Genomic DNA, 17,501 nt, shown 5'->3' with positions numbered 1-17,501 from the left:
GCCTGGTCTAGTAGCCTAGGTAGCTAGCCTACTAAGTAGGCTAGGGGAGGAAAGAAAACTCAGGATCTGAACCCTAAGTGATAAAAATACTAAGGTCAACTTAGCCCGAGTCAAGGTTTCTTTTTGCCAAGTTTATTTTGACACCCTATATCAAGGTTCGGTGTTTTCTTGCCCCCTGAGGGTAAGGTAGCTGGCCTAGAAGACAGCCCCACTAATTAAGCTGGGGTACGTACATTTGCATTGTCTTGCTTTCTTTCAGCCTCCGAACTCTGGAGTCTTCTAGGTTCGCCTTTCAACTTTCAATAATTCACATCCGACTTTTCTAAATTCGAATCTGATTCATTCGCCAAGTTTCCCCCAACATCCGCGCATCGAGTGCAGAAACGCAAATATCGCGCGATCGAAAAACTAGCTTCAGCGCATCCTATACAATTGCTCTCGCAATGGAGGATGAACAACAAATCCCAGCTGCTGCCGCGCCTAGAAAAGTCAACCACCCTCGCACCTCTCGACCCAAGCCCGCGGCTCCTGGTAATGAGGAAGCTTCCGCAGTTCTGAACCTTGGCGAGTTTCAAGATGTCGACACCTTGACGCTCTCCGAAGCTGCGCTGGTTCTAAATGCCCTCCACGCGAAACGAAAGAACGATCGTAGGAATGTCAACAACACCGAGTAATTAAGCCCCCGTGGCCGCTAGATCGCGGGCGACAGGACTGACCCTTGCCAGGATGCTCAACTCGACTTTGACCTACCTCGATAACTTTGCGCGATTCACTCAGAAGGAGAACGTAGAAGCTGTGGAACGCCTTCTTAGCGCACATAAGAACCTCGCCAAATTTGAGCGTGCACAGCTGGGTACGATCTCCAGACTTGAAAGATCATGCATGTCTTGAAAATACTAACAAGCTATCTTTAGGTTCTCTGTGCTGTGAGGGAGCCGACGAGGCCAAGACACTCATCCCTTCACTGGCCGACAAGATTTCTGATCAGGACCTTCAGGATCTCCTCGATGAGATCTCTAAGCTACAGAATCGGTAAAAGGCTTACCTACCAACGAGATCTGACGATATCTACCCAAGAACGGCGTAACTATTACAGATTGGTTATCACATATCTATTTTTGACATCAAGAATGACAGGGAGACTTTGGAGGTGGGAGATAAAACTCGAGACCCGAGGATAACGAATTATCTTGCATTTGAGGCGCATAGCGGGGATAAGGGACACCGCACATTGTATTCAGGGGATGCAGAGCCATTCTCTTATAATTTTCCAGGTTTGATATCAAGATGGCATGTTCGTTACCTGGAGAACTTGGGACGCTTTGCTCTTGCACTACTGATGTTTTATGACAAAAAACTAATAAATCGATTTGCTTCAATCTCGGTGAGTAGAGCTCTGGCATTGTGAGTTTGTCTGTGAACTTGCTGGCTTCATCTGTGATGTGGAAGCCCCTGATACACCAGAGTCACGGGTGCCATTGCGAATTTCCCAAGGACGTGCTCATACGCTCTATTGATATTCCTGACAAGTGTCATGGAGCAATATGGGACTAGAATTGCGTTGATTGTCACAAACACCACTTGTCTGACTTGGTCAACATATTGATATATAAGGGATAATCAAACTACAGCTCAGGCGAGTACAGCATCAATTTTCTGGAGGAAATCCCGAGCATTTCCGCCAGAACTGCGATCCTGCTCCGCAACATGCCTCGAGAAAGCATCCCCCGTCTTAACCACAAATTCCGGGATCTTAATATTGCCCTTTGTCCACACATATCCCCTGCCTCCATCAGCAGTCCTCTCGAAGCCACGCAGGGCTTTGGGCTTGTAGCTCGGAATTTTGCTCATGCGATACTTGACGCACGGATGGATCATCTCATATGTATCACCTATCTCGCGACCCTTATCGTCCTTGGTATAGTTGCCAGGAACTCTGTCGACGGAGCCTCCGGCGATCATGGCGCCGGTGAAGCTGTCGACGATAGGCCCAGTTGCCCAGCCGCTGACCGTCTCCTCTGGGATCTTACGAACGTCTGCTTTCTTGATACCTGTGCGGTCCAAGGAGGCTGCAACGCGGCTAGACAATGGCCCAGGGCCGTAGTCCTTCTCATCTCCGTTTTGGATGTTAGTTAGGAGTGGTTTGAGGAGGTTATAGCGGTCTTGGACGGCTGATTTTCCAAGCTCACTCAAGCTACCGTCTTCGACAAACTGCAAATAAGGTGCGACTTGCTCACACATCCAGGCGAATGAGATCAGTGCGATTTCTATACTTGTCAGTGCACATCCAGCAGTTCGAAGATGCAACAACTTACGCTCTAGATCACTCTTCTTCTCAGTAAGGAGGTCATCATTCCCGCCGCCGATGTTGATGTGTACGCCTGGAAACCATACTTGTAATAATTCTGACTTCTTACCCCGGAGATGTTCATACATCTCACCATCAACTACAGCACCCCATGCATCTTCTAGCTGCTTTTTTGTTGCGCTGGAGTTCTTGTAAATCTTCTCCCAATCGGACCAAAGCTGCTCTATATCCTTAGCGGGCTCGGGAGGGTGATGGTCCTTGTTGGTTGGGAAGTGCCAAAGACTGGGCGAGAAGGGTGCTCGATGTTCATCCAGAGCCAAAGCATGGTAAGCATGATGAATGTCTGCGAAGTCGTCAGTTCTGAGGATATGAAGTACGAGAGGGGTCACTAACAAGGGCTCAGATGAATGTTATGAAAACCAGGATCGGCGATCCCGACGGCCTTCTCGAGAAACTTGAGATTGAAACGAGTCCATGGCAAATCGGGGATACCCAAGCTTCCAACAGTGTCAAAAACACCGACAACCTTGACGAATCTAGACGACTCAGGGGCATCGTGATGAGGAGGACTGTCCCATTGAGACTGAATTTGAGATCCCCCATTAGCCTCCTTCTTAGATGGCACACCGTTAACCCATTCCATGTAAGCTTGCGACTTGCGGAAATGGAAACCATCAGGATTCTTCTGGTATAGGGCGTAAAGGTCAGGGAAATCTTGCAGATCCTTGGGACAGACAATACCAATATCAGTGATGAGACCTGCGACTGCACGAGCGGTATAAGCTCCTCGAGAGAAGCCAAAGCAAAAGATCTCGTCACCAATATTGTAGTTCAGGACGATAAAGTTGTAGGCTTCAATAACGTTGCCCACAAAGCCAATGCCAGCACCTCCCTGCCGATTGGCTTCTGCCTGACCCAGGTCTCCCGTTCCAATGCCAGCATCGTAGTAAACTACTTGCTGCCACACTTTCTCCTCTTTGTCCTTGCCGCTACGAGCAATTGAACGGGCAAGCCTTGTAACATTGGACGGGATGTTCTTCAGGCCTGACACCGAGGACTGCCAAGTGCCGTCACAGCAAATGATGATGCGTTTGGGGGCCGCAAAAGCATCTTCTTTTGCTTCATGGTGTGAGCCATCCTCGAGCGGAAGGAAGATCTGTTTGGATTGAGGTTGAGAAGGCATGTTGACCAGTGGTGTTACTGAGAAGGGATAGTACGAAATGCTTGAGACTGGACTAGATCATTCTGGTCGAGGTAGCAGTCCCTTGACGGGTCTTTTATAATTCAATGCTGGGCTGGCAGGCTGGTTGCTCGCACACTGCTTCGCACCCACCTGTCAGATTCTCTCTGCTTTGTTGCTATTCTGAGACCAGCTGAAGCCACAACCTGTTGTGTCTTGGTCGGTGAACCCAGATAGGCTCGATATACCATCACCCCTCATCTTGGCAGGACATTGTGCAGGATACAAGTGTCGTAATAGGTCCCTGTCGACGACCAGACAGTTGTGGTGAAACTAGTCCAAGCTATGACTGGTGATGTATGTACAGTCAGACATCAGCCCAGATTGGTCGACCTGCGTATCCTGCATGGTAGCAGCGGGGGCTATGTACAGTACAGAAGTCCTCGGCATATAGTTAGCTCGAATTGAATGGTTTCATCATTTGGAGGCATAGTAAGACGGTGGTCAGCTCTCGACCGTAAGCAAGCAGTGAGGTGATACAGCAGGGACGGAAACTCGCCCGATTCAGCTCCGTGGAGCGGGCCGCAGGCGGGAAACATTGGACTACCGAGTGTGTGCTGTCGTTGTCCAATAGGAGAATCCGCATGTCGATACGGTGATGAGAGGGGCTTTCACATCGCTCAGATCTGCGCGCCACCTTTTTGATTGTTGCAACCTACTTATAGGTAGTATTCGACTTCCAACTAGCGACTCATATTGTACAAAAAGAAAGGGGGAAATGCAAAGTAGTCATTCTCCGCACAACACCAGAAAATGCTTGCGATATTGACCTCGTCAATGGTGAACACCTGAGCCCTCGAGACTTCCATAAAAATCATGACCCTTGATTCGCATCATCCCCCAGGGATTTATACTGGTTCCAGTGGTTGACAAAGTGTTTTTGTTGGCGATCTTCAAGAGTGGCGTTGAGGTTGGCCCGAGGGTCAACAGGATACATGGTTGCTGGGGGATATTCAGGTGCTGCAGCAGGTCCATTTTGGATAGGACGGTCTGGCTGGCCGGCAGCCGCATGACCTCCTGTTTGAGACACATTTCCTTGGGCGTCGCTGAAAGTAGCTGTTGGAAGCTCATGGACAACGTTTTCTGTGGCGTCCATCTCAAAAGTGCCAGGGGGTGGGCGGAGGGGGTCGTCTACTCTGTCGATACGGCCTGCAGAGTAGATTTAGTACTTGTTTCGGAAGAGAGTCGGCCACTTTTGACGCTGACTCTGATGGTGCATATCGATGAGACGTACCTCCAAATGGTGCGAACGGATCGGTGCCTCCCTTGTTGGTGCTGCGTGACAACATCCGACTGAGGTAGCTCTTTTCCTCCTTTTCATCAAAGTTGTTGTAGGGCATGTCAGCGCTGTCAAGTTGCCCGTCGGTATCTTTGCGACGACGAAGAATAATCACAACAAGAACTATGAGAGCTAGAGCCACAACACCCCCAACTACGCCTCCCACAATGAGGCCAATGGAAGGACCTCCAGTGTCGCTGTCATCTGCTGAAAGGCTTGAGGCATCTGTCTCAGTAGGGCCCTGTGCCGGCGTACTCTGGAAGGAGGAGGTTGGGATTGTATCGACCGTGGTCTCGGTGATTGATTCAATGGGTGTGCTGCTGGAAGGCAGCTTGCTGGTGAATATAACCGTATTCTTGGTCACCGTAATTCGAATCGAATTAGGGATTGTACGAGTAGTACCCGAGTCTGTCATGGTCTTCGAGTGTGAATGTCTACGAGGGGAAGCATCGTTTTCAGTATCTTCGCCCATGCTGGTGTGTGAAGAGGGTCGTCTTCGAGTCACGAGAGTGCTTTCGGTGTCAGAGTCATCTGAAGGAAAGCTCGCAGTGAAAATTCTCCCAACAGCAGACCTCACATCTATGGCGCTCTCAATAACAGTGGCCTCTGAAGCACCGCTCTCGGTGCCTGACATGCCGCGAGTTAGCCACGAACCGTGGTCGGAAGATTCGTCGTCGCGACAGCCACGAGGCCTGATGCATGGATCGTGAGAGCAGCAGCCTTTAAACTCAAAGTCGAAGTAACTACATTCGTAGTATGCCTTGTCAGTACGGCAATCTTGACCATGGCGAGGTTGTAGGCTTGTGGTCATATCGGCAAACGCAGTATAGCAAGGGAAGCAAACGGGCAGTTGAGAGGAAGAAAAGAATATTTGTCTGTTTGGGTTTCGCTCCCTGTTGTGTATGATATTGGTTTGCGTTTGTGGCCACCGCAAGAAGTTTCGTTTGATATAGTATCGCAGTTTCCGTGAATCTGGGGAGAAGAAGATAAGTACCTACGCAAGATCCTGTTGCTCTGCTCCTAAAAAGGTGGATGATATCACCGCCGACTTGATAGAAAAGCACACAAACGAACGGAAATCAAGGAATGAAAGAAGAAAGCAGAGAATCGAGGAGAAATGAAACGATTGCATCTGTGACGTTGCGCGCGGTTTTGGCGGGTTACGCCTGGTACCTATAATGAGAAGGAAAGGAGGCGGAAGCGAAGGAAGTTTGTCAGTTACCAGCTGCCAACAGCTGTCGGCCAAACTTCCTCCATCACAGCCACTCAAAGATCACGATCAAAAGCCATATTGAAAGCAGTGCCCAACTTACTTGGACTTTGGCAACTTATGCTCACAGCGTGCCTGACAAATGGCTGAGGTACCTCATATAGCTGAGTGACGATTGTTAAGAAGCAACCAAGTGCCTCTCTCGCGCAATAGTTTGCGAATCATTAGATCACCAACACACGAACCAAGGAGTGAATAAGTCCGAGTATACTCAAGTCAGGCTAACATGAATATACTCGATTTATCATGGCTCGGCGGTATTGCTCTGTGCCTTTAACCTATTTGGTAGTGAAAAGATTGGCTGCCTACCTTAGTTGCGCTTGATCCCCCCCTGAACTCTGATGCCTCATAGAAGTCCAAATACATATTGAGCTTCATGCCTCGGCGAGGTAGTATGAAACGTTGGATCACTGTAACACTTCTAACTGCCATGGAAACACAGAGTTACGCAACGCCTTTAAAAGAACATTATATCCAACAGCTAGGCACTCTTCTGTAAAACGTAGAGACGTCGTCCGAACCACAATCGAGTGATATACGTAGGTGAGGATGTTAGCATCCATATGCAAGTATGTATATGATATCCCATGGTATTCTCCTACTTCTCTACGAGCACCACAGTACATTCCTTTTACACCCTACGTCCCAAAGAGCCCTTACTATGGGGGCAACATAGACATTCGGGTAGATACAACCGCCACTGCCATGTGTGACCCTTGTGGCGCAATACTGTAACCGTTAGTTGTGTATATCGTTGCACAGCACCAACCCAAGGCGGCCAATCATTGCCTGGGTCGCATTTCCTTCGCAATTGTACCTCATGCATCGTTTCATCATGCTCGCAATATTCGATGAAAATCAGTGCTGCTCACTTGGCTGCAATGGACAGTCAGAAAATGGATAGGTAAGCAACATATCATAGTCCGTGATATCATTGTCAAAAACACCCTAGTTTTATACGCCTGATATATGATAAATAAAGCACTTCCTCTCCACCCATTGTCCAGTATCTTCAAACCGTGTTTACAGCTTCTCCAACAAAAGCTTGCTACCAGCATTACCAACAGGCTTGTCGCCCTTCTTCTTACCCTTCTTAGCTCCCTTAGGCGCAGTTTCCTGAGCCTCACGTGTCGCCTTCTGCTCAGCTGTCTCCTCTGTCGCAGCCTTCTCGAGAATCTTCTTATTCTTCTTGAGTGTTTTCTTGAGCGCATCAACCTCACTGAAGTCACGGGCCTCAAGGAGACCCACAACAACAAATGAGCCGGGGCCGGTGGCCCAGTCCATGATGTGTTCCTTGATGACGGGATAGAGAGTGTTGGAGAATTCCAGAGGAGGGTCTACAGGGATGATCTTGCCAGCTGCTTTGTCATATTTGCCCCCTTGGATTAACGACTTGAGCATGCGAGCGCCGTGAGGTGTCCGTGAAATGTGGATCTGGGGTTGAAGATCGTCTTCGGCTGGCTCCTGGCTGGGGTCACCGCCGGCTGACTGAGCAATGGCCTCAAGAGCAGCTTGCTTCTCACCGACACCTGAGAGAAGAACGTCGGTAATGAACTGGCACCCAAAAGCGGTCGCGGTCAGCTCAGTGGGTGCCTCTGCGATGGCGGTGATGAGCTGGGGAGAAACAGCAGTAATGAGTTCATTGCGTCGAATGTCCTCATCTTTCTTACTTGTTGTCTTCCGGATCTCGTGAACCTCCTTGAGAAGTTCGACATCAAATGATTGGCTAGAAGGGAAGAGACTCTTGGCTAACCCCTCGAAAAGGTAAAGAATTGTTGACCTGGCAAAGGGGTTGTTGGCTGTTGCGACAACATTCTGGGCGACGTTCTCGCCCTCGCCGATGAGTTCGGGGAAGATGGTCTTGGCAGTGAGTTTGGTGTCATCGACAACGTCGTAGGCCGCAAGGAGGATAAGGTGGGCCCAAATGTCGCCGGACATAAGGAGGTAGGTGTCCTTATATGTCTTGAGAATCTGCTTTCGGTCCTTTGAGGAGCCATGGGCAAGAAGCAGGCATGTGAGCTTGGCGCCATTACGAGTGAAAGCCATGTTCTTCAATAAATCTCCGCTCTCGTCGCCTTTGACCATCTCGAAGAACTCGGTGAACTCTTCCGTACCGATTTGGGTGTTGGAGAAGTACTGGAACATGGCATCATGAAGCATAGTGAAACCGGTCATCTTCTTGTTGACAAGAGAACCAATCATGTCAACCAGAGTCTTCATAATGGGGCTCCGCTTGCTGGGCTCAGCTTCCAGGATAGTCTTGAGGTCGGCAGTGGGCTCCGTGTCCTTGGTGAGCTCCCTCAGAGAGAACTCGGGACCGTACCACTCGCGGAGAAGAATAGCCTTTTGCTCCTTTGTCGCAACGCCTCGGTAAATGTCGTCGAGGATCCATGATGCCTCAGCATGGTTGATCATCTTTCGGACACGGCCGTAAAATTCGGGGATGATGATATCGCGGATCTCTTCATCGTTCTGGACAAGAAGCTTTCCGATCAAGAACTTGGCATATCGACTCTCAGCAAGCTGAGCATATGTACCCTTCAACTCACGGGCAATCTGCTTCCTCTGCTCAGGTGAAGCGTATTTGATGGCGGTTTGAACAGCTCGCACAGCATCGTGCTTGAGAACGAAGTCCTTAATGCGACCCGTGATGATGGTGAATAGTTCGTCGACCAATGTCTGTCGCTCCTCCTTGGGAACGTGAGACTTTCGTCGCAGCCGTTCCCACAGCTTCTTTGTGCGTTGAACTTCGTCAGCAAGAGGCTTAGCGGCCTTGCGCTCCTGGGCGAGCTGCTTTTGTTTAGCATGGGATTCGCGTGAAGTTTGGCCTTGGAGAACAGTTAGCATTGGCCAGGCGCGAGCGCGGTATCTACCGGATAACATACCTCGCTCAAAGTTCTTTCCATTTTGAGCACCAGTCGAAGACTTCTGGGGAGTCTGTTCACTCAGTTCGGCACCGCCATCCTCCTCGTCTGAAACGTCGTCCATATCATCGTCCTCCGGCTCTTCGACGGGTTGCTTCCGGGCCTTGGTCTCTTCAAGTCGAGGCTTCTTAACTTTGGAATCAGTTTTTGCCTTGCCGCTAGAAGCGGACTTTCGCTTGTTGCCAACAGCTGCGGATTTGGTAGCCATTGCCGTGAACTTGATGGATAGATGCAGAGTCGCAATTCAGTCCAGCAACTTTTTTTTCTACCGATAAGATTGAACTCCCGCGCTTGGCTAACTGATAATAACGGCCCCACTCTTCTGATTTACGTACCGTGGATAAGAGTCACGTGCACACCTTGCCATCCTCTTACACCCGTAGTAAGAACGTGCTTGAAGCAAAGACACTTTGGCCTTGTTATATTAACTGCAGGTAGGTATTAGAAAAGTCCTGGTTGGCTTTTATGCTAAGTTGTTATGCTTTTGTCTTAACGAGTTCGTGACCCGTTACTCTTTGAGCTGGGCATATGATCTCTATTTGCAGTGTAGAAAAATTACAAGAGAGCAGTTCTAGAACAATAAGAGATCCTGAGGGCTAAGAGACTGTTATATTTGGTAAGTAGAAAGATGATCTCTCTCGAGCGTTAGGCGATGTGTCTGACGGCGAGTTCAGTATCAACCAATAATAAGGGACCACAGATCAAAAGCAAATAATAGTATTTGAAGAAGTCTTTGACGTAAATGACCCGGGGCCAATTAATATGTGAATGACATTTGGCTCCTCTGGATCGGGATTGCATTTCCTGACTGCAGTCGACATACTACCGAGTTCAGGCTCATATCATGCGTCGGTTGACTGGAACTTGTTCGTACTTGGAGATTTAGGAATCCAAGGGTATTCGGTTCCACAACGAACTCATTGCACCACATAACAGGCATTGAAGTCCTGTGAGTTGCCATTGAAGTAGTCTCTGCATGTGAGGGGTCTGCATAAATGCAATGCAGCACGTTCCCGGCTCCGGCGTAGGTGATATGAGTACGATCAACTTTCACTTTACATAGGTAGTCAATTGAAACCGAAAGACCCTACTCTCATCAATCACAGATGATATGGACTCCCCATCAATATCTCAGGTTGCTCCGAATCTGTTCGTAGGGAACGTTGCGAGTTCCATGAACCGCAATGTTCTTCGGCATCACAACATCACAGCGATAGTTTCCCTCTTGGATGGCCCATATTCGAAATGGGATAGTCCTAAAAACAGGCAAATAGTCCCCCAAGAGTGTCATCTATTTGTGCCTTGCCTTGATACTTCAACGATGGACATTCTGTGCTTACTAGACGACATCTGCGACTTTATCAACCTACAACTAGATCGCCACGGTTCACTGCGCTCTCCATCTTCTATTATCTCAGGAGAATTCGACATTGATGCTGCTTCAACCATCGAAAGCGATTATTCGGCGCGAGAGTCGAATGTATTGATCCATTGTCGCCTTGGGATGTCTCGATCAGCATCCGTTGCAATAGCATATCTAATGCGGCAACGAGAACTGGGTTTGGACGTCACTATCGCTGAGGTCAGGGCAAGGCGAAAGGTGAAGCCACGAGGGAACTTCATGGACCAACTCCAAGTTTGGCAAGCTGTCGAATATCAACTATGGGAGGACAACCAAAAACGAATCCCCAAGGCTCCCTATCAGAGTTACCTTGATGGCCGAGCTGTGAGACTGGCGGCAAAAGGGTTAACTGGTAACGAGCCCATAGTCCCGCTCTGTGACTGGGACGAATATTGATCGGGTCGGTCGGTATCTCTAAATCAACATGCAAGGGGAAAACGTGAGCTTTGAGGTCATTGGTGAATGGATATTGCATCTAGTTTCACCTGGCGCATTGAATGCGGGGAAACCTGAGCAACAACAGGATTGATTGAAGCTTGATGAAGGATGAGACGAAGAGGACAGAGTCATACACTGAAGTCCACAAGTCCGTCCACGAGGTCCGTGAGGCTTCAGTAATATAAATTCGGATCAGGCCTTCAGAAGCCATCGATCGATTGAAGATGAGGTACATGGGTCCCTAATAATCGTCCAGTAAATTAGAAGTCAGAGCGTTAACTAACACGGATGGTAGAGCTTTTGGAAATGCCGGGCGGTCAACCAGACACTAAACCTGTTCCGCATAACACCCCGCGGCCTGTAAACATCCCCACTTCCATGAGGACTCTTAGGACTCTCGTCATTCGGCTCTATCAAAAGTAACATTTTACAGTTTATAAAGGCACCCGAAGACAACCCGTCGAAATGGGGCGAGAAGATCAAATCGAAGAGCGCGAAGTTCTCGAATCTATTTTCCCCGATGAAATCACAGGTATAAATCTCCTGCTGAAAAAATATGTTGTCTTCTTTGTCTAACCATTCCTGTAGATATCTCTGAAACCGAGTTTAGAGTTTCTGTCGCGTTAGACATTCCAGGTGAAGAAGATCAAGATCCTCCTACCATACTTCTCCAAGTGAGATATCCAGAAGATTATCCCGAAAAGCCACCCCATCTCGACATCCTCGCTCCTCCAAATGCCACACCCCACGAACACTTCAACGTCGCAGAAGACCGCGACCAGCTCCTTGCCAGTCTCGACGATACTATTCAAGAAAACCTCGGAATGGCCATGGTCTTTGCAATTGTATCAACATTGAAGGATAATGCCGAGCAGCTTGTCCAAGAACGCAAGGACATCATCACAAAGGCACACGAGGAAGCTGCGCTGGCTGCTGAGGCAGAGGAGAACAAGAAGTTTCACGGCACAGCTGTCACGCCTGAGACATTTTTGAAGTGGCGTGAGGGTTTCTTGAAGGAGATGGAGGAGAAGAGGCAGCAGGAGGAAGAGGAGCGTCTTGCTGAGCTGAAGAAGGCGAAGACCAAGGAGCCCGCTCGCATGACAGGTAGACAGCTCTGGGAGAGAGGTCTTGCTGGTAAGGGTGAAGAGGAAGAGGATGATATGCCTGTCGAGGGTATCGAGAAACTTAAAGTTGAGGCCACATGAGGTGGTATATAACAAACATGCATTACTTGGGAGTTGGGGCTTGGGAACTGATACAAAAAGGCGAACAGCTTACTACGGCTTGAGACGACGAATGCTGCCACCGATTTATATGGCATTGAGTGGCTACGAAAGGTATTGGGAGGCCTAGTACTGTCATGATGATATAGACTTGGGTCTGGGCCATCCAGTTTTAACTACAACTAGAGGCAACAGGGTTTCTTCCAGATATGCCCATTTTTGTTCCTAAACGCCATACGTAATGCTCACTTATCCGATTTCTCTGTCCTTACAAAAAGTCATCAACCTTGCATTTCAGCGTCTTCCTCTGCGCCATCACTGGCATCCTCCCAGTCATCTTCCTCACCATCAACTGGCTCGCCAAGCTCCTTGTTGATCTCTGATAGCAATTCCTTGGCATGCTCACCCAGGCGCTCATCTTCGTAATCCTGCTGTTGATAAAGTTTCAAGCACTGCATAAGCCATTGCCGCGATGACTTCCATGATCCCTTCCATTCCTCGCTGGCCTTGGCTTCGTCATTCCATGGCTTTGAGGCAGTAGTCTTGAGCTTTTCGCCTGTGATATATAGACACCAACCACCCAAGTACCATGCCTCAACACTTGTGTCGTCATCTGTAACAAGTCGCTCAAGCACACTCAATGCCTCATCTTCCAATTCGGTCTCCATCAACAAACGAGCAAGCGCGATCCTGGTGGGGAATTCCGGAACATCAGGGTGCTGAGGAGGGAGCTTCTGCCACAGCTCGAGACTTCTGCGCAGAGCTGTCTGAGCCTCGTTGGCGCGGTTCTGCGAGATTCTAACATTGGCGACTGTTTGCCATGTCTCTGGCGCAGCAGGGGCGAGGAGCATGGCTTCGGTGATAAGAGTCTCACAACGTGACTCGGCATCAGGTTCCCATGACAGATCGGTCATGTACACTTCAGCCACAGCGCACAGGACTCCTCCGAGCTTGTGTTGCTTCTCCTGAAGGGCGGTCCTTTGCTCAGGGGTTGGCGATCGAAGCTCGCTCAGGACTGCGATCTGCTTTCGAAGAGCGGTAGCACCTCGCTCATACCATTGCACACTATCTAGACCACCCTCCTCACTAAGCTGTGCAAGTAGCAGGAACTTCTCAGGACCTCCACCAATCTTCTCATCTACGGTACCGTCTTCGTCAAGAAATACTGCGCGCTCAAACGCGGCTCGCGCTTCGTCAATGTCGCCAGACTCGACAAAAATTGTACCTAGAAGATTGGCAGCACTGAGCTCAAAGTCGCCGCCCTGACCGGTAGCATCAAGAGCTTGCTGGGCAAGGGTGGCAGCCTCTTCTAATTTCCCGACCTCGAGTTGAGTTTGCGCATCGACAAGGAGTCTTGCGATGTCCGGATTTGTCTTTTTGGCGTCCGGTCTTGAGGGCGCCATAATGCTCTGAGGCGGGGTGTGTGATTGATATGAGATATGTCGACGATTCTAGAAAGAGCAATAATGTGGCAGTGTTATAGAAGGTTATGTGTGAGCCACGGTAAAATATCAGGGTGTAAGATCCAATGGAAAGGCGACTGTTGCAAAAGCTGTGATCGAGATATTGTGTAGCTAATGGACAGTCTTGTTCTGTCAGAGGCTTGTACCTTGATGTTGAGTGGGAAATGGAACTGAAAAATTTAGGCGGGTCTTATCGATAACAACCCATGAGGCTCGCCAGTCGTGAATCTTGGTTTTCGATTCTTGTCTCGACTTCTTCTTCCTCTCCAGGCAAAAGTTGACCAATGGTGGCAAACGAAATACAATTTTCATTTCATGTGCTAGCCAGTTAAAGCAGGCTCTGCTGGCGTCTCGCCATTTACACTCTATCTTTCCCATTTTTCAAAGCCAGGCACTTCTCTGAAGACTGAGGGGCATAGATGGACAGAATGCCACCCCACCTTGTAACATGGAAGTTTGGCATGAGCCGTCATTAGTAGGCATATTGGCAGATTTATTGAGCCGGATGATTATACAAACGGGCTCCTAAGGAACTGATTTACCACTCTGCTGAATACAGTTTTACGAAATCAATGCTTGTGCGGTAATAGAGTATCAGAACCGAAGGCTGTCCCAGTATTTCTTTCAGAGCCAGTGCGGGGCATTCGCGGGCCGCGGGGCAGAGTGGAATAGCATCAGTACCCATCCGACTCATTAAGCAGCATTTGTCATTGCTTTCATATTACCTGTAGACTTTCCGACAGCTTCGATATATGGTCCTGCCAATTCAACATCACTGACCCAAGCATCAAAGCATATCTCTCATCATGTTTACCGGAATTGTTGAAGAAGTGGGAGGTCCGTTATATTCAAATCTATCTTCGATACTCACTCACTCACATGCTTCTAGTTGTGTCCAACCTCAACACCAATGACTCAACAGGAGGCACCTCTCTGACCATTTCCATTCCTCCTGGCTCAACGCTCCTCTCAGACTGCCATGACGGTGACTCCATTTCTGTCAACGGCGTCTGCCTTACAGTCACATCCTTTACCCCCGAGGCTTTCACGATTGGCGTTGCCCCCGAAACTCTACGCATCACCAACTTGGGCGATCTCAAGGAGGGCAGTAACGTCAACCTTGAGCGTGCTGTTAGGGCTGATACCCGCATGGGCGGCCACTTTGTTCAGGGTCACGTTGACACCACTGCGGAAATCCTCTCTGTTGAGAAGGATGGCAATGCCTTGACCTTCCGGTTCCAACCAGCCCGCAAGGATATGCTACGCTACATTGTATACAAGGGGTTTATCGCAATCGATGGCACAAGCTTGACTGTCACCAAGGTTAACGATGACGAAGCATGGTGGGAGGTTATGCTGATTGCGTACACCCAAGAGAGGGTTGTCGTGGCACAGAAGAAGAAGGGCGACACTGTCAATGTTGAGGTTGATATGATGGCCAAGTATGCAGAGAAGTCTCTAGGCGGTGTTGTTGGCTCGGAACCGGGAGCTGCTGCCTCGTTTCCCTTTATTGAGAAGATCGTCGAGAGAATCGTGGCCCAGGGATTCGGCAGAAAGCCATGAGCTTGATAGATTTAATCATTAAAGGTGTATTCGTACTTCTCATAATCTTGGGTATCACTATGCTCATGAATCCTACTGGCTTGATACCATTGACACTTAAATACAATTGCCTTGAAAACACCGACCATTCCATCCTGTTGGTACCGTCTGCCTTTCACTATAATCAGAATATCTCTCTTTTCCAGTATGCGTACACGTTAGCCTCATCGCACATATACAAAATTATTATGCGTCACCCCAGACTTCTGCAATTTTGGTGCTCAAAGGCTTGGTAAACTTCTTTCGACCGACAAGATGACTTGTCTGGCTAAAGACCAGCTCGCGTTTGCGTTTCAGCCCCTGTTCACCACTTCCGCAAGCCTCAAAAGCCTTGACAAAATCATACGGAGTTTTCCAACGCTTCTGTATTTCGAGCGCTCTTTCTCCCGTGACACCCTTTGTAGTCATAAGCATTTTCAAAAATACGTCTCGCAGAGTTATAGACTCTGACTTGGATGCAAGTGACGAAAAGGCGGGGTAAGTGATATACCAGTCTGGAGATATAGATTCTCTCAGGTGCTTCAGCAGAGGAAGATAATTTTGAGAAGTAAGAATTTTGGTAGGAATGACGTTGAGTGGTTTGCTCTCGTATGTCCGCTTCAGCATCGCTGTCATGCGAGCAAGATACCTGACTGTGTCGTCCATTTTGGCCGTCCTCTTCACAAAGTAGCCATTGACGACTTGTGTGGAGGCAATGGCTGACCGGACGGCTTCGGCATATCTAGATGCTACTTCCGGGTCCATGGAGATCTCCTCGATGATGTAAATAACTTTCCTCACACCTGAGCGCTGCAGGCGAAACTTTTGCTCGTGAAACCTACCATCCTTGATACTCCCTATCAGGTCATCAAGGCGTTTCCTTTCAACAATCCAGTCCAAAATGACCTCAGCTCCCTCAGCACCTTGTGATGCGAGCAGATTTGGGTCATGGCATTTCGCGATCCACTGGGCATCTCCAAGTTCCATACTTCGCATGATGGGTTTTGCGCCCAGTTTTGCTAGCTCCTCTTGCATATAATCGCGATCAGTCTTCGCTCTGACCTCGCGAACGTCTAGCACTAAGTGTACCGTAAAGGACCCCGGAGGTAGTCGGATTGGTGTAAAGTTTGGCACCGAATTGTCGTCTGATATTGTTGGGCCATCAGACACAACGTTTTGGTATTCTGAAGGCGCTTTCGCAGGTTCGGAAATTTCAATCGAAGGCGACCTAGGCCCACGATTGGAAATTAGTTGACAATCTGGATTAACAGGCTGTGCTGAAGTCGGGTTTTCAGCTTTTCCATTCTCGGCCTGCCAGTGCTCTGTGTCTTTTATGCGTTTTGCGACTTCCCATCCTTCGTCAGTCAAGGCGTATCTCCGTAGAGGTCGTCCTCTTTCGTACACCAATTCCTTTTGCAGCAAAGTTTTCATCGAGTTCCAGGCAGTGTAAAACTTGGTAGGGTCGCTAGGAGCCGAGAAAGATGAGTCACAATGCGGTTGTGCAACTTCAATGAGTTCCGTCTTTGTCATGCCAGCAGAAGAGTCTTCATCTAACGTGGAAAGGCCAACCACTAAGGCATAGGCTCCAGAGCGTAAAGCAGGAACATATGCTTTGGGTTTCCGTGACTTTTTGGCAGGCTTTGAAGAGCCCTCGCCATTGTCGACTCCAGCAACTGGCATCGCCTTACGAGACCTTGGGTGTGGGGGCATAGGCAGACCATTTTGTTCGCAGTATTTCTTTAATTGCTGCTCAAGGCGTTCGCAAAGTTTGGGGCCGAAACCTTTGAGTTGCTGCAACTGCGCAGGGTGTTCAAAGGTGATTGGACATGCTTTTAACGAATTATAGGCAGTTCTGTACGTTGTAACGCCTTTTGAATTGCGTTCGCGCGCAAGATCGAGCCATTCTTTGACCCAAGCCAGCAGCTGCGGGTTGGCCGAATCGGCATCATCCATGTTGCCTTCGCCCTTCAGCTGCACAACTGAAGGCTTGAATAGGGGCAATTCTTTAGGTCCTCCGGAATTTGGCGATCAAAATGCAACACAAGACAAGTGGCAGCCCACCCAAATTTGAGTTCGTCAATGTTGTCCTCGTCTCCGTATGTCGTGAGAATGACGCGTTGAGCCTCGCGCTGTCCGGAGTGGGGTGCAGAGACCTGACACGAGATCACGTGTCTCTTTCGCTCATCACCTACTCCGTACAAACGGGGTCATTGGGCGGTGAGAGGTCTTCCATTAAGGTGAGGAAATGTACGTCTCATGGATGCCTGAGGTGAACTCCTAGCCTGTACGCTGACGTGAGGCCCTGCGCCAACAAAATTGTGGCGGGTAAGGCGCTGAGCGATGTACCCAATTAAACCAGATACAACCCCCACC

The 17,501-nt window shown here is 49.1% G+C and overlaps 8 protein-coding genes across 8 annotated transcripts; 3 read left to right on the top strand and 5 right to left on the bottom strand.

The window, feature by feature from the left end:
• Positions 1-443: 443 nt before the first annotated feature.
• J7337_000768 (uncharacterized protein) lies at positions 444-1,036 on the top strand (the record flags this gene model as incomplete). Its single annotated transcript, XM_044818516.1, has 3 exons — positions 444-670; positions 726-853; positions 915-1,036. 3 exons carry the CDS (start codon positions 444-446, stop codon positions 1,034-1,036), a joined length of 477 nt encoding a protein of 158 aa, XP_044686218.1.
• A 596-nt stretch (positions 1,037-1,632) lies between these two features.
• On the bottom strand, positions 1,633-3,491 carry J7337_000767 (uncharacterized protein; the record flags this gene model as incomplete). Its single annotated transcript, XM_044818515.1, has 3 exons — positions 1,633-2,267; positions 2,316-2,651; positions 2,702-3,491. 3 exons carry the CDS (start codon positions 3,489-3,491, stop codon positions 1,633-1,635), a joined length of 1,761 nt encoding a protein of 586 aa, XP_044686217.1.
• An 871-nt stretch (positions 3,492-4,362) lies between these two features.
• Positions 4,363-5,461, bottom strand: J7337_000766 (uncharacterized protein; the record flags this gene model as incomplete). The annotated part of the gene is made up of 2 exons (XM_044818514.1): positions 4,363-4,697; positions 4,783-5,461. The coding sequence occupies 2 exons, from the start codon at positions 5,459-5,461 to the stop codon at positions 4,363-4,365; spliced, it is 1,014 nt and encodes a 337-aa protein (XP_044686216.1).
• A 1,659-nt stretch (positions 5,462-7,120) lies between these two features.
• On the bottom strand, positions 7,121-9,229 carry J7337_000765 (uncharacterized protein; the record flags this gene model as incomplete). The annotated part of the gene is made up of 2 exons (XM_044818513.1): positions 7,121-8,925; positions 8,983-9,229. The coding sequence occupies 2 exons, from the start codon at positions 9,227-9,229 to the stop codon at positions 7,121-7,123; spliced, it is 2,052 nt and encodes a 683-aa protein (XP_044686215.1).
• A 2,097-nt stretch (positions 9,230-11,326) lies between these two features.
• On the top strand, positions 11,327-12,066 carry J7337_000764 (uncharacterized protein; the record flags this gene model as incomplete). Its single annotated transcript, XM_044818512.1, has 2 exons — positions 11,327-11,393; positions 11,450-12,066. 2 exons carry the CDS (start codon positions 11,327-11,329, stop codon positions 12,064-12,066), a joined length of 684 nt encoding a protein of 227 aa, XP_044686214.1.
• Positions 12,067-12,365: 299 nt separating this feature from the next.
• On the bottom strand, positions 12,366-13,487 carry J7337_000763 (uncharacterized protein; the record flags this gene model as incomplete). The annotated part of the gene is made up of 1 exon (XM_044818511.1): positions 12,366-13,487. One exon carries the CDS (start codon positions 13,485-13,487, stop codon positions 12,366-12,368), a length of 1,122 nt encoding a protein of 373 aa, XP_044686213.1.
• Positions 13,488-14,353: 866 nt separating this feature from the next.
• J7337_000762 (uncharacterized protein) lies at positions 14,354-15,110 on the top strand (the record flags this gene model as incomplete). Its single annotated transcript, XM_044818510.1, has 2 exons — positions 14,354-14,384; positions 14,437-15,110. 2 exons carry the CDS (start codon positions 14,354-14,356, stop codon positions 15,108-15,110), a joined length of 705 nt encoding a protein of 234 aa, XP_044686212.1.
• A 225-nt stretch (positions 15,111-15,335) lies between these two features.
• Positions 15,336-17,081, bottom strand: MUS81 (Crossover junction endonuclease mus81; the record flags this gene model as incomplete). The annotated part of the gene is made up of 1 exon (XM_044818509.1): positions 15,336-17,081. The coding sequence occupies one exon, from the start codon at positions 17,079-17,081 to the stop codon at positions 15,336-15,338; it is 1,746 nt and encodes a 581-aa protein (XP_044686211.1).
• Positions 17,082-17,501: the final 420 nt, after the last annotated feature.

The sequence above is a fragment of the Fusarium musae genome, chromosome 1, assembly GCF_019915245.1.
Source record: "Fusarium musae strain F31 chromosome 1, whole genome shotgun sequence".
NCBI classification, from domain to species: domain Eukaryota; kingdom Fungi; phylum Ascomycota; class Sordariomycetes; order Hypocreales; family Nectriaceae; genus Fusarium; species Fusarium musae.
The sequence above is the reverse complement of the archived record's forward strand: the minus strand, read 5'-3'. Positions and strand labels throughout refer to the sequence as shown.